The sequence below is a fragment of the Hemitrygon akajei genome, chromosome 10 (genome assembly GCF_048418815.1).
Source record: "Hemitrygon akajei chromosome 10, sHemAka1.3, whole genome shotgun sequence".
NCBI classification, from domain to species: Eukaryota; Metazoa; Chordata; class Chondrichthyes; order Myliobatiformes; family Dasyatidae; genus Hemitrygon; species Hemitrygon akajei.
The window spans coordinates 126,986,725-127,000,020 of NC_133133.1; the positions used below are offsets into that span (position 1 = coordinate 126,986,725).

Consider the following 13,296-nt stretch of genomic DNA (forward strand, 5'->3'; position numbering starts at 1 on the left):
ATATCCTATGAGGAGAGGTTCAACAAGCTAGGGCATTTCTCTTTGGAGTGAAGGAGGATGATGGAGTTGTATTAAGATTATGAGAAGCATAGATATTGGATAGCCAGCACCTCCTCTCTAGGACTTCAATTGCCAGTACTAGAGGAAGTCAGTTTAAGGTGAGTGGAGAAAGTTTTGGGGAGATACAGAGTGGTGAGTGTGTGAAATGCATCACCAGGGGTGGTGGTAGAGACAGATACATTAGGGACATTTAAAAGGCTCTTAGATTGGGACATGGATGAAGGAAAAATGGAGGATTCTGGGCTCTGTAGAACGAATGGGTTAGGTTGATTGTGGAGTAGGTTAAAGTTAGCTCAACATCATGGGCCAAAGGCTCTGTACAGTGCTGTAGTGTTCTATGTTCTACTTGTCTGCAGGTTTGATAGGTTGAGTGAGCTCACAACTTTCTCTTTGGAGTAAAGATGGACGCGAGCTGACTTGATAGAGGGGTACAAGAGGCATATGATCGAGTGGATAGCCAGAGACATTTTCCCAGGGCAGAAATGGCTAATACCTGGAGGCATAATTTTAAGGTGATTGGAGAAAATTACAGGGGGAATGGCAGAGGTAAGCTTTATTTACATAGAGAGTGGTGAGTGTGTGAAATGTTTTGCCAAGTGTGCATTAGGGACATTTAAGAAACATAGATAGGCACGTTACGATAGAAAAACGGAGGGCTGGTTAAGAGGGAAGTGTTAGATTGATCACAGAGTAGGTTAAAACATCAGTACAAGACCGTTGGTCAAAGGACCTGTACTCCATGTACTATATCTGCATAAGTGTCTTTGCGCTGGCTTTCAGGTTCGTGCAGTCACTGGATGGAAAGGCTGGTTCTCCAGATGTTCATGGAGCAAACTAATCGAGAGTTCGAGAGAGGGAGAGATCCTTGGAATGGAAGTACCTTTCCACAGTAATAGATGTCATCACGGCTCACTGTCCCATCGGCGATCTTTTCCTGAATGGCCCTTCCAACCTCACCTTCATTGCCATAGACCCATGCTCCGTCAAAGTGCCGGTAACCCACATCGATTGCTAATTTGACTGAAGTGTAACAACAATCCTTGGAAGTCTGTGAAACAGGCAATATACTGTATGTAAACAAAGTGAACAGAAGTCTGTGAATTATTTCAGACTGACAGAGCTCAGTGTTTAATCATTACACCCCCCCCTCCCCCTTGAGAACACAAGTGGGCAATGGCATTCATAAAGCCCCAGAGCTGCCTGCTTTCGTGGCCTTGACAGGTATATTTAACAAGCTGGAGCACAGGAGAATGAGAGGTGGCCTCACGGAAATGTATAGAAATATGAGGGGAATGGATAAGGAGGTTGGTCATATCCTTTTCCCCAGAGTTGGGAAGGCCAAAGCTAAAGGGCAGAGGGGAGAGATTTACAAAAGACCAGAGAGACAATTCCTTAACACAGAGGGTAGAGAGTACCTTGGACAAGCAGCTAAGGGAAGTGATCAGTGCACTGATAATGTTCACTTAATCACTCTCACTTGACAGACTCTCACTTTAGCATCATGTAAACCTTTACAAGACTCATCCTGTTCTTGGGTCCACAGTGTTTATGTCTCTGAAGGGTATAATGGTTTCAGTACGGAAACATCTGGGTAACCCTGCCTGGGCCTCGACTCATTTCCAGTTTTGTAACCAACTTCCAATCCCTCCTACAACTCAGTCTTGCACCGCACCCCTCCATATGGACACAAGCAATACCACTTTATTTCTTTTTTTATTATGCAGAGATACAGCATGGAACAGGCCCTTTTGGCCCAATAAGCCCCCACTGCCTAGCAACCCACTGACTTAACCCTAGCCTAATTATAAGCCAATGTACAATAACTGATTAACCTACTAACTGGTACGACTTTGGACTGTGCAGGGAACGTATAGTACAAACTCCTTACGGAGAGTGGCTGGAATTGAACCCAGGTTGCTGGTGTTCTAAAGCATGACACTAACCACGATACTACCATGCCACCCCACTATATACATATGGGACTGATCGTAGGCAGTCATTAACGGAAACATCAACTCTTTTAATGAGCCTATACTCACCGGAGTTTAGAAGAATGAGAAAGGGGGATCTCATTGAAACCTATCGAATTTTGAAAGGCCTCGATAGAGTGAACATGGGGAGATGTTTATAATAGTGGGGGATCTAGGACCAGATAGCACAGCCTCAGAATAGAAGGGCATCCCTTTAGAACAGAGTTGAGGAGGAATTTCTTTAGCTTGAGGGTGGCTTATTTGTGGAATTCATTGCTACAGATGGCTGTGGAGGCCAAGTCATTGGGTATACTTAAAGCAGAAATTGATAGAGTTCTGATTAGTAATGACATTAAATGCTATGGGGGGGGGGGGGAAGACGGGAGAATGGGGTTGATTGATAATGTATCAGCCATAATGCAATGGCAGAGAAGACTCAATGGGCCAAATGACATAATTCTGCCCCTATGTTTTATGCTTTATGGTCTTTTCTCTCCACATATAATTGTTATTGAGTGTTTACAACATTTTTCTGTTTTTACTTCTCACTTAACATCAACTGATTTTTGATGTCTCTTATGACATTTTAACAAGGGGATCCAAAAGTCCAGTAAAGTTTATCTGTTTTATAATCTCAATTTTTTTCTCTTTGCTTACTCAAACTCCATGAGACTACTTCAACGTGATCTACTTTTCAGAAACCTGCATTCTTCCCTGTATGATATTTGTGATTTCATCTTAGGAATGTTAACAGTACCCTTCCTGTTAAAAATTTGATATCTTTTTTCTATCTGAAGATTGGAACTAGAGTAAACTGGTACTTATCAGATTTCCACACCAGTAACCATATCTGAATCTACCCATTCCTCCAAGCAGTACATGAAGGCGGCTTTTGGCATGTTTGCCTTCGTTAGTCAGGGCATAGCACACCTCATTTCCTTTTCAAATCTTTTTATTATATTATTCAAAAATAACACAAATACATCGAAGTAACAACTCTTACAATGTCTCAAGGAAAAAAAATTATCTTGAAGTTTGAAAATTTTGTGAATAAAAAAACCCTACTAAGCAAAAAAGTGGGGAAAAACCCATTAGGGGTACAACCCCGGAGCCATGCGTCATACAAAAAGCTTCTAAAGATAAACATCAAACCGCCAGCAAGAAAGAAAAGTATATCCAAAAAATTTACAATTAGATCATGGAGAAGATCTATCAATTAGCTCAAATGATAATAGCGAGCAAATGAGCCCCATCTTTTCTCAAAATCAAATAAAGGTTCAAAGGTTCAACTTCTAATTTTCTCCAAACTAAGACACAGCGTCACTTGTGACAAAATAGGAGCTGATATATCCTTCCACTTCAACAAAATGACGCTCCTAGCTATCAATGTAACAAATGCAATAACATGTTGGTCAGACACATAAATACCATGGATATTTTGAGGAATTATTCCAAAAGTCGCAGTCAATTTATTAGGCTGTAGGTTAATTCTCAGTGCTTTAGAAATTGTCGTAAAGACTGACTTCCAGAACTGTTCCAGTATAGAACATGACCAGACATATGTGTCAATGTAGCTATCTCAGTTTTACATCTATCACAATAACTATCAACATTGGGAAATATTTTAGAGAGCCTCTCCTTAGTCAAATGGTAACGATGTACAATTTTAAATTGAATCAGTGAATGACTAGCACAGATCGAAGAAGAGTTAACCAGCTTCAGAATCCTCACCCAATCCTCCCATATAAAAGTCAAATTGAGTTCCTTTTCCCAATCCTGTTTAATCTTAAATAAAGGATGCTTATCCCATTGTAATAATAAATTATAAATTCTTCCAATAGAACCCTTCATCGAATGGTTCATACTGTATCTAACAGGTCAGCCTCCAATATTTAAGGAAAATTACTTAAATATTTTTGTAAAAAATGTCTAACTTGAAGGTATTGTAAAAAGTGTGAATATGAGAGAGAATATTTATCGACTAATTGTTCAAAAGACATCAATCTGCCTTCTTTAAATAAATCCAAAAAAGAATTAATACCTTTATTTTTCCAAAGTAAAAAGATTGGATCATTCAAAGAAGGTTTAAAGAAGTAATTACGATAGATTAAACTACAACGTTTAAATTTTTTAAGATTAAAAGAATTGCGGAACTGGAGCCAAATTTGTAAAGAGTGCTTAATCACAGGATATAAGTTTAAATTAGCAACTTTAGCTAACTGTATAGGTAAAGCAACTCCCAATAACAAGGTTAAATAAAACTGTTTCACAGCTCTCAGTTCCAGGTCTACCCAAATTAGCTGATCATTCCTATCAACCCAACATAGCCAAAAGGACGTGTATCATAAATTACCAGCCCAGTAATACATTCTTAGATTAGGCAAAGCAAGACCTCCATCCTTTTTCAACTTTTGTAAATGACACTTACTAATTCTTGGTCTTTTATTATTCCAAATAAAAGATAGAATAACAGAATCAACCCAATCAAAAAAAACTTCTTAGTCAAAAAAACAGGAATATTCTGAAATAAATATAAAAATTTTGGTAAAATCATCATTTTAACTATATGAATACGACCAAAAAGTGAAAATTTAAGTGGACTCCATCTACTAAATAAATACTTTATAAAGTCCACTAAGGGAACAAAATTGGCTTTATAAAGACCCTTATTTTTTCAGTAATTATAACACCTAAATATCTAAAAGATTCCGTAGCTTTAAAGGGAATATTATCATATATAGAGACAGATTCATTTAAAGGAAGCAATTCATTTTTACTAAAATTTATTTTGTATCCTGAAAAATCTCCAAATTTGTTAAATAATTTCAGCAAAGCAGGAAAAGATTCATCAGGCTTAGATATATAAACCAATAAATTGTCAGAGTAGAGAGATCCTGTGCATGGTCTCATTCACAAAAATCCCATGAATATTTTTGGCTTCACAAACAGCAGTAGCAAGGGGTTCTAATATTAAGTTAAATAGCAAAGGACTTAATGGACAACCTTGTTTTGTCCCCTGTGATAGCTGAAAAAAAGGAGACTTACAGTTGTTAGTGACAACAGTAGCAAGAGGAGCTTTATATATCATTTTAATCTAATGATTAAAATTAGCACCAAAACCAAATTTTTCTAAAGCATTAAATAAATATTTCCATTCGACTCAATCAAACACTTTTTCAGCATCCAAAGATACAACGCATTGTGGAGTTTTCAAAGAGGTCGAATATATAAAGTTAAATAGTCTCTGAACATTTGAAAAAAAAGTGACCCTTTATAAATCCTGTTTGATCTTTAAAAATGATTTTACCCAAAATACACTCCAACCGATTGGCCATTATCTTTGATAGGATCTTAGCATCAACATTCAATACTGAAATAGGTCTGTATGTGGCACAATCAGTAGGATCTTTATCCTTTTTAAGAATTAAAGAAATAGAAGCCTCATAAAAAGTAGAAGGTAAATCACCTTTCACAAAAGAATCTTTGAACATCTCCAACATACATGGAGAAAGTACTTTTCCAAATTTTTTGTAAAATTCTACAGGATAACCATAAAGTCCAGGGGCTTTACCAGACTGCATTGAAAAAATAGCTTTATGAATTTTGGATTCAGTAATTTGGGTATCAAGAGTTTTTTGATCCTCAGCAGAAATTTTAGGAAAAGCAATCTTTCGTAAAAAAGCATTCATTTCAGAACAGTCTACTGGACATTGGGATTTATAAAGTTCAGTATAAAAATCTTGAAAAATCTTATTAATTTCTTCATATTCCCGAGACAGGGTACCATCCTTTCTACGGATTTTCAAAATTTGCCTTTTGGTTCCAGCCATTATTAATTGAGATGCAAGCAGTTTGTTATTTTTATCTCCAAACATATAAAATTGGCTCTTTAACTTAAGCAAATAGCCTTCAATTGGATGAGTTAATAATAGGTTATATTGTGATTGAAGTTCCATCCTTTGTTTAAATAAATCAACATTAGAGGAAGGCACATAGATATTATCTAAATCTTTAATTTGTTTTGGAATTTTATCTAATTCTACTTTAGTCTGTATTTAAGTTTAGCTGAATAAGAAATAATCTCACTACATAAAAATGCTTTAAATGTATCCCATATAATTAATTTGGATGTACCCCCTATACCATTAAAAAGAAAAAACTCTTTTACCTGGTTTTCAATAAAACTGACAAAATCAGAGTTTTGCAGTGAAGTCTGAGACATGCGCCATGGTGGATGGGCAAGAATGACATCATCAAATTCAAAGGACAAACTCAGAGGCGCATGATCAGATATAGCAATAGCGTCATATTCACAGTTTTTAACACTAGGCAAAAAGCGGGGATCAATTATAATACAATCAATCCTCGAATATCTTTTATAGACATGCGAGAAAAAGGAATATTCTCTGTTATCGGGGTGCAAATGCCTCCATAATTCAATCAACCCAAAATCGATCAAAAAGGAATTAGTAAGTGACGCGGAACGATTTGGAAGTCGCTGATTAGTTGAGCTTTTGTCAATCATAGGATTTAAACAACAATTAAAATCCCCACCCATTTTCAACATATATCCATTTAAATCAGGCAATAAAGCAAATACCTTTTTAAAAAATAGAAGGTTCATCTAAATTAGGACCATACAAATTGACCAAAACAACTTTTCTATTACAAACCACTCCTTTAACAATTATAAATCTACCATTAGAATCAGATTCAATATCCTCTTGAATAAATGTATTGGATTTAATAAAGATAGACATGCCTTTACCATACTATAATTTTATTCTAATTTATTTTATACATGCGCAGAACACATACCAATACGGGATGATCTAAAATTGCGATGATGAAGAATACAACCACATAGAAAACACGCATGCTCCGGAACCATCCAGTGGGAAAGAACTCCTGACTCTAGACCCACCCACCCTCCCAAAAGCCTGACAAAAAGGCAAGCGAACTAAGATAGAATACAAAGCCAAGGACCACTCTGTCGGTCTCCTCTCTCCCTCCCCCCAGCCAGCACAAAAAAATAAAATGACCTTGCAAGAAAGACAGTAAAGTCTCAGCAAAGTATTTACATTCCATCTATTAAACAAAAAAGAACCAAAATAATATAATCTCTTAGAGAGAAAAACCAGCGCCATCTTAAGTTTAACCTTAAATCTCTAAAAAAAAACTTCAAATTTGGCTATAAGACGCTATAATAAAACAGAAAAAAATGTTAATAGTATATTATTACACTTGTAGAATTGTGGAGACAGTCTGTGAAAATCAATCAGCAATCAGCTTTCAATCATGCCTTGTACAAGACTGTGGTGTCAGCTCTGTGGGGTTAAAGAAGGAACGACACAGGCATTAAGGTAATTAAAATCTGCCACTTTGTACCTTTCTGTCAAATCCGACAGCATACCTCACCCAATAACTATAGGCTTTTGTATCTTCTGCCCAATGGGAAGGAGGGAAGAATGCTCAGGATTGGAGGAGTATTTGATTATGTTGTCAGCCATACCATGGATTATCACCCTGTCATGGCAGAAAGGTTTGTGAGTTCCTGAGATCCCAAGAGTGATGGTGTCTGAAGTTTAGCCGTCTGGCACTTACCTCCTGGTGGGGCCACCCATGGCAGTAAGGTCAAGTAAGGTAATATTTTAAAAAATATTAATTAATAATATCGTAAGTAATTAAACCCTCCCAAATTTATATGTATAAAAAGAAATCCTATTAATAGGAGAAAATTACCAATTAATTAAGAAACAACAAAAAAAAATCAAACCAAATGTTAGATGAAAGGAACAAATCCCTTTATCCTCTTTTCTCAACCAAATATCTGAATAGCCATTTAAACAGTCAAACTTGAACCATAAATCTTTTTTCCAAAAAAAAAATCCAATAATATGCAAGAATGAACAAGTGTTCTTATCTTCTTTTATTAATCTTTCAATGAAATCCAAATAACCTTCATATATCTTCTTTTCAAAATGTGAATAATATACAGATAATCAAACAACTCTTCAGATAGTTCATTTGGTCGTGGCATCAGTAGCAGCGGCAGGTATAGTCTGAACAAAGTCCAGAGTGACTTTTGGATCAAAGAATGTGCAAGGAGGAGAATTAGGAGGAAAAACTTTAATTCTTGTAGGGTATCACAAAGAAGGAAACAATTTCTTATCATATACTTGTTTCATTACCAAAGCAAATCTTGACCTTTGTTCCATAACTTCTTTTGGATAGTCTTCATAAAAAGAGCTCAGACTCCTTGAATCTAAAAACTCTCTGTTTTCTTGCCTGTCGCATTATTTGATCTTTAACTTTAAAGTGATGAAAATGAACCACAATGGATCTTGGTCTACTTGAGTCTCCTTAAATTTCGAAGTAAACGCTCTATGTGCTCTTTCTATAGCAGGTGGCTGTGATAAAATAGTAGGAAATAGAGTATGGAAAAGCTTACCAAAGTAAACTGTTAAATCTCCATCTTCAGCTCCTTCTTGCAATCCAATAATTTGTATGTTCTTTCGACGAGACCTAGTTTCTGGGTCTATAGTCTTATTTTGATATCTTTCCAAATGGGTTGTAGTTTCAGACAATCTTTGCTTAGTTAACTTCAGCTCCTCTTCATGTGTAATAACTTGAGTTTCCACGTCTTTAAGTTTTCCCAGAAATGACTTCATTTCATTATTATTCTTTTCCAGTTGGTCTTTAATTGACCCATTCTGATCTTGAATTAAATTCAGTGTCTGAACGAAATCTTCAGCCCATGATGGCATTTCATCAGATCTTTCCTTTTCCATTACCTCTGTCACTAGGTTCAGACAGATTCTTCCCACTCCTCGTAGACATAGACATATTACTCCCCTTCAAGAATCAGCAAGTAATTTTTTTTTGTAATTTATTTTTTTATTGAAGTTCATCATCAAACAAACATTTCCATAAGATGTTTTTAAGACATTGTTCATATATATCATATAATCATATATGTCACAAATCTCCATGTAGTATTTATCTGAGGTATACACTTATAGAAAAGAGTGGAATGAAAAAACAAGCAAAAGGAAAAAAAACTATGTACAAATAGGGAGAGTAGGGAGTGATTTTTTTTTAAACAACATATTCATTGATTTGTGAGAATAAAATCAGGCCTATGAGGCATTATGTAGTTAAACCATTTTTCCTAAGTATGAATCAAATTGTTCCAGCTTATGATTAACAAATGCTGTTATCTTCTCTATTTTGTAAATGTCCATTGTAATTCCCATCCATGCAAACTAGGGGGAGAGAAAGAAAACTAAGAGTAGCACAAAATTACACTACTCCATCGACAGACAGTCGGTCTCCCACACCTCATTTCCTTGCCTCCCTCTGGTGCTCCTCTAGCCTTTTCTTTCTTCCATGGTCTTCTATCCTCTCCTATTAGATTCCTCCCTCTCCAGCCCTGTATCTCTTTCACCAATCAACTTTCCAGCTCCTTACTTTACCCCTCCCCCTCCCAATTTCACCTATCACCTTGTGTTTCTTCCTCTCCTCCCTGCACCTTCTAACTCTGACTCCTCATCTCTATTTCTTCAGTCCTGATGAAGGGTTTCGGCCCAAAACATCGACTGTACTCTTTCCCATAGATGCTGCCTGGCCTGCTGAGTTCTTCTGGCATTTTGTGTGTGTTGCTTGGATTTCCAGCTTCTGCAGATTTTCTCGTTTGTGCAGGGAACACAAGAGTTGGGATGTCATGTTACAACTATAGACCACACGGAGTATTGTGTGCAGTTTTGGATCGTCCAACTCTAGAAAGAATGGCATTAAGCTGAAAATGGTGCAGAAATGATTCACAAGGATGTGACTGGGACTGAAAGACACGAGTTATAAGGAAAGTCTGGATCGGCTGGGACTATTTTCTCTGGAGCTTAGGAGACTGATGGATGAGCTTTTAGAGATTTATAAAATCATGTGAGATGTAGATGAGTATTCACAGTCTTTTGGCCAGGAGAGTCTAAAAGAAGAGGGCATAGATTTGAGGTGAGAGGGGATAATTTTAAAAGGGAGCTTTTTTTTTACACTGAAGGCCTGTTTCCATGCTGTCTATCTCTGTGAACCTATGTCTGTTGCAGGAGGAAGTAATGTCATGTTTATCTTCATTATTCTCAAAGAATATTCTTTTCAGGGTTGGAGGCCAGCAATGGCAATTCCTAGTTAAGAGCGGGGTGAATTTTTTCCCACTAAACAAATGCCGTTCCTCCTTCCCACCCATCCACACACAATCCTGCAACGCCAGGACAGGCCAATTCTGCCCTCTGCTGTCATCATCTAAAACATATCAATAGCATTTAAAATACATGAAGATGAAAACAGTTTTATCTGATTGAAGGAGTTTGGTTGTATTAGTAGGCATCATGGCCTATGCTGGCAAATGATTGGACCCAGATGTAGAGGAACAAAAAACTCCCATGTTGAGACCAAAACAAGAGTTTATTCATTGGAACTCCAACTGAACTTTGGGGGCTTGACTGACTGTGGAGGAATTCTGCCAGACTAGGGGTTCATACCTTCACGCGACTGTAGAATTGCATGTCTGCACTGCTCAATGCACAGATCAGCAGAGATCAGGTAGTCCCCTTTAGCCCACTGGTGTCAGTCACAAGACCATGTAAATCACAAGACTCTGTGACTTGAGTGTTCTTAACTGTTAGTACATTACTCAGCCTGGGGAAAAATTCTTGTCTTATCACTAATGATTATTAATAATTCTTGTTAAAATGTGCAACCATTCTGCTTGCACGTCCTATAAGTTCTGTAAAGCAACTTTCTGTATCCAAAGGCAGAGTCACTGTTCTCGGGAGGGATGGCTCTCCATGTCACATAAAATTAAAGAGTCTCTTGAATACCTGGGTCCAAGGCTATGTCCACACTAGACCGGATAATTTTGAAAACGCCGATTTCACATAAAAACGATAGGTGTCCACACAGCTTTGGAGAGCGTTTCTGAAAAGCTCTGGTTTCGGGGATGAAAACACCGTTTTAGTGTGGACAAAGGGTAAAAACTAAGAGAAAAAGCTTTGGTTATGGATTTATCCGGTGTAGTGTAGTGTTACGTACCCCGTAACTGGGTGTCTGACCAGCAAAGACAGAAGTATCCGTTGGAGTCTGGTGGTACTATTTTCAAAAGTGTTTATTAGTAAAATAAGCAAAACAATACCAATAATGCAAATATACATATAACACAGGTTAGCACTAATAAACCTAAAAGTGTGGGAATAATAATAAGCAATAATAAACAAGTTCTATTGATGTCTAGGGGTAAATGAATTGTCATAGAAAAGTATAAAGTTCAGTTCAGTTCATGCGTGCTGAGGTAGTTATGGTTGTTGTGTTGTAATCGGGGAGAGAGAGAGAGAGAGAGAGCGAGCGAGATGTAACAGCAACTGTTGCGGCAGGCAAACCTTTTTGTGGCTTTCTTAATCAGTCGTATCGTTGAGGTCATTCAGTTATGACCCCTCTGGTCTTCAGCCAGACCGTTCTTCTGTGGTGGACTCGTCACTCTGGCATGAGTGGACACACACACAAGTCCCCACCGGCCCTGCTTTAACACTGTGAGCTTTACTGACCGATCTCCTGGTTCGGTCTCCGAAGCCCCCACCTTTCTGTGGGTTCCCAACACTCAGTCAGTGTCCACTGGTGTGTCTGGAGGGTGTCTTTCCAGACCTGTCTTTTATCCCTACTAACGGGGTCTCAGCTATCCATCACTCCTGAATGACTGTGACCATCAAACCAGCCCACTCCTGCAGTCCACTGAGGAATGTTAATGGGCAAAATGGTAGAAGATAAATAACCCTTGCAGAAGTCATAATACAGTAAATCAACAAGTCTCTCTCCCCTCTCTTATCTGTAGTAGATGTTCTTACATGTTTTCCATCTCTCTTTCTCATGGTCAGCATAGCAACAGTAATAGTTGGTGGTTCTCAGGGAGGGGAGATGGGTAACTCTGCACCCCATTGTCCACCAGATCTGTTCATCACTCATAACAGTGGACATAGCCTCAGAAACGCTGTCCAGGGTGGGTATTTTTGAAAACGCTGGATTGGCCGGATGCTGTCAGACGGCAGCGCGCCATTTCATTGTTTTCTTGAACGCGACCTATCAATTTCAGAACAGACGGCAACGAGACTGAAGCCAGAAGAGTTAGAAATGTACTCACCAAATACTTTGACCCATAACTTACCGAATAAATAAGTATACTCACTTTGCCCTGTTTTCTGTCCTTGCTGGTATGAAGGTGGTTTACCTATTTATGCAAGTACTTCTCTGACAATAGATGCCTAATGTAACATTGTATGGAAATACAAGATAACACTGATGCAGACATGTTTTATACATTTAACAAGGTGCTTTATTAATGCAACAGAGTCAGTTTTTTAATGTTCGTCGTCAGCCGGGTCAATCTGTCTGTGAACTCCCTGTCGGTTGCCGCTGTACGCTCCAGTATTTGTTTTTTTATAGTTTTAAGTTCTCTTGCGCGAAAGCCAAGAGCGATCCGTCGTTTTAGGTTTTTCTAGTCTGTAATTTACACAAACGCGCACTTTCACGGTGAGATTCGACACCAAACATGTCGCTTGTTTTCGGCAGATGTGTCCTGCGCAAGCACAACAGGAGGAGATTTCGCCAAAATCTCCGTTTCAATGTAAATAGAAATATTTTTAAAAGCGCATAGTGTCGACGCCTATCGTTTTTACCCGAAACCGGCGAGGATATAGGGTGGGAAGACGTTCAGAAAGTAAAGATGTACTTACTGTTTTGGGATTGGAGTATGTTCCCAGTCCAATGAGGGGAATGCTGTGTCCATCATTTAAAGGTATTCGGTGATTCTGTGATTCAAAGTTCAAGCCCGTGAACTTTGCTGATGACATTTCTACAACTGGGGGCTGCTCTGGACTTTCAACAACAACTATGGAATTAACAGTGACGAGTACTGTTCAAACATGCAACTGTTAACTCATTCGGTACCGTCACAGATTTGTATATTTTAATTTAATTGGCCTTTCCGCTTTACAATTACCATCATTTGCAAAGGAAAAACTATTATCATTGAGGGCCACTCAACCCTATACACCTGCCTTCTCGCCACATCCTTTGATACTCAAATGGTTAAAACTAGTGCGTCATTGGGGGCTAGTGAGATGAGTGCAGTATAGACGTGTTTTTTCAAGCTCCTGATGGCACACTAAACTTTACAAGTTAAAACTGCCTTCTTGAACGCTTGACTCAGTTTTTGTTGCAA

General features: G+C 38.0%; 1 protein-coding gene across 2 annotated transcripts in view; it reads right to left on the reverse strand.

Moving 5' to 3' along the window:
• The window catches only part of LOC140734662 (aldo-keto reductase family 1 member D1-like), a 43,773-nt gene extending 30,707 nt beyond the window's left edge, over positions 1 to 13,066 (reverse strand). The window contains exons 1-2 of one of the 2 annotated variants that reach the window (XM_073058919.1): positions 12,809 to 13,019; positions 941 to 1,108 (exon numbers count right to left, since the gene is read on the reverse strand). In XM_073058919.1, the coding sequence (XP_072915020.1) occupies positions 941 to 1,108; positions 12,809 to 12,925 (285 nt within the window). In that variant the 5' untranslated portion in view covers positions 12,926 to 13,019. Of the gene's footprint in view, positions 1 to 940; positions 1,109 to 12,808 lie in introns of both variants that reach the window. The other variant, XM_073058920.1, reaches the window with a different exon arrangement.
• Between the last annotated feature and the right edge of the window lie 230 nt (positions 13,067 to 13,296).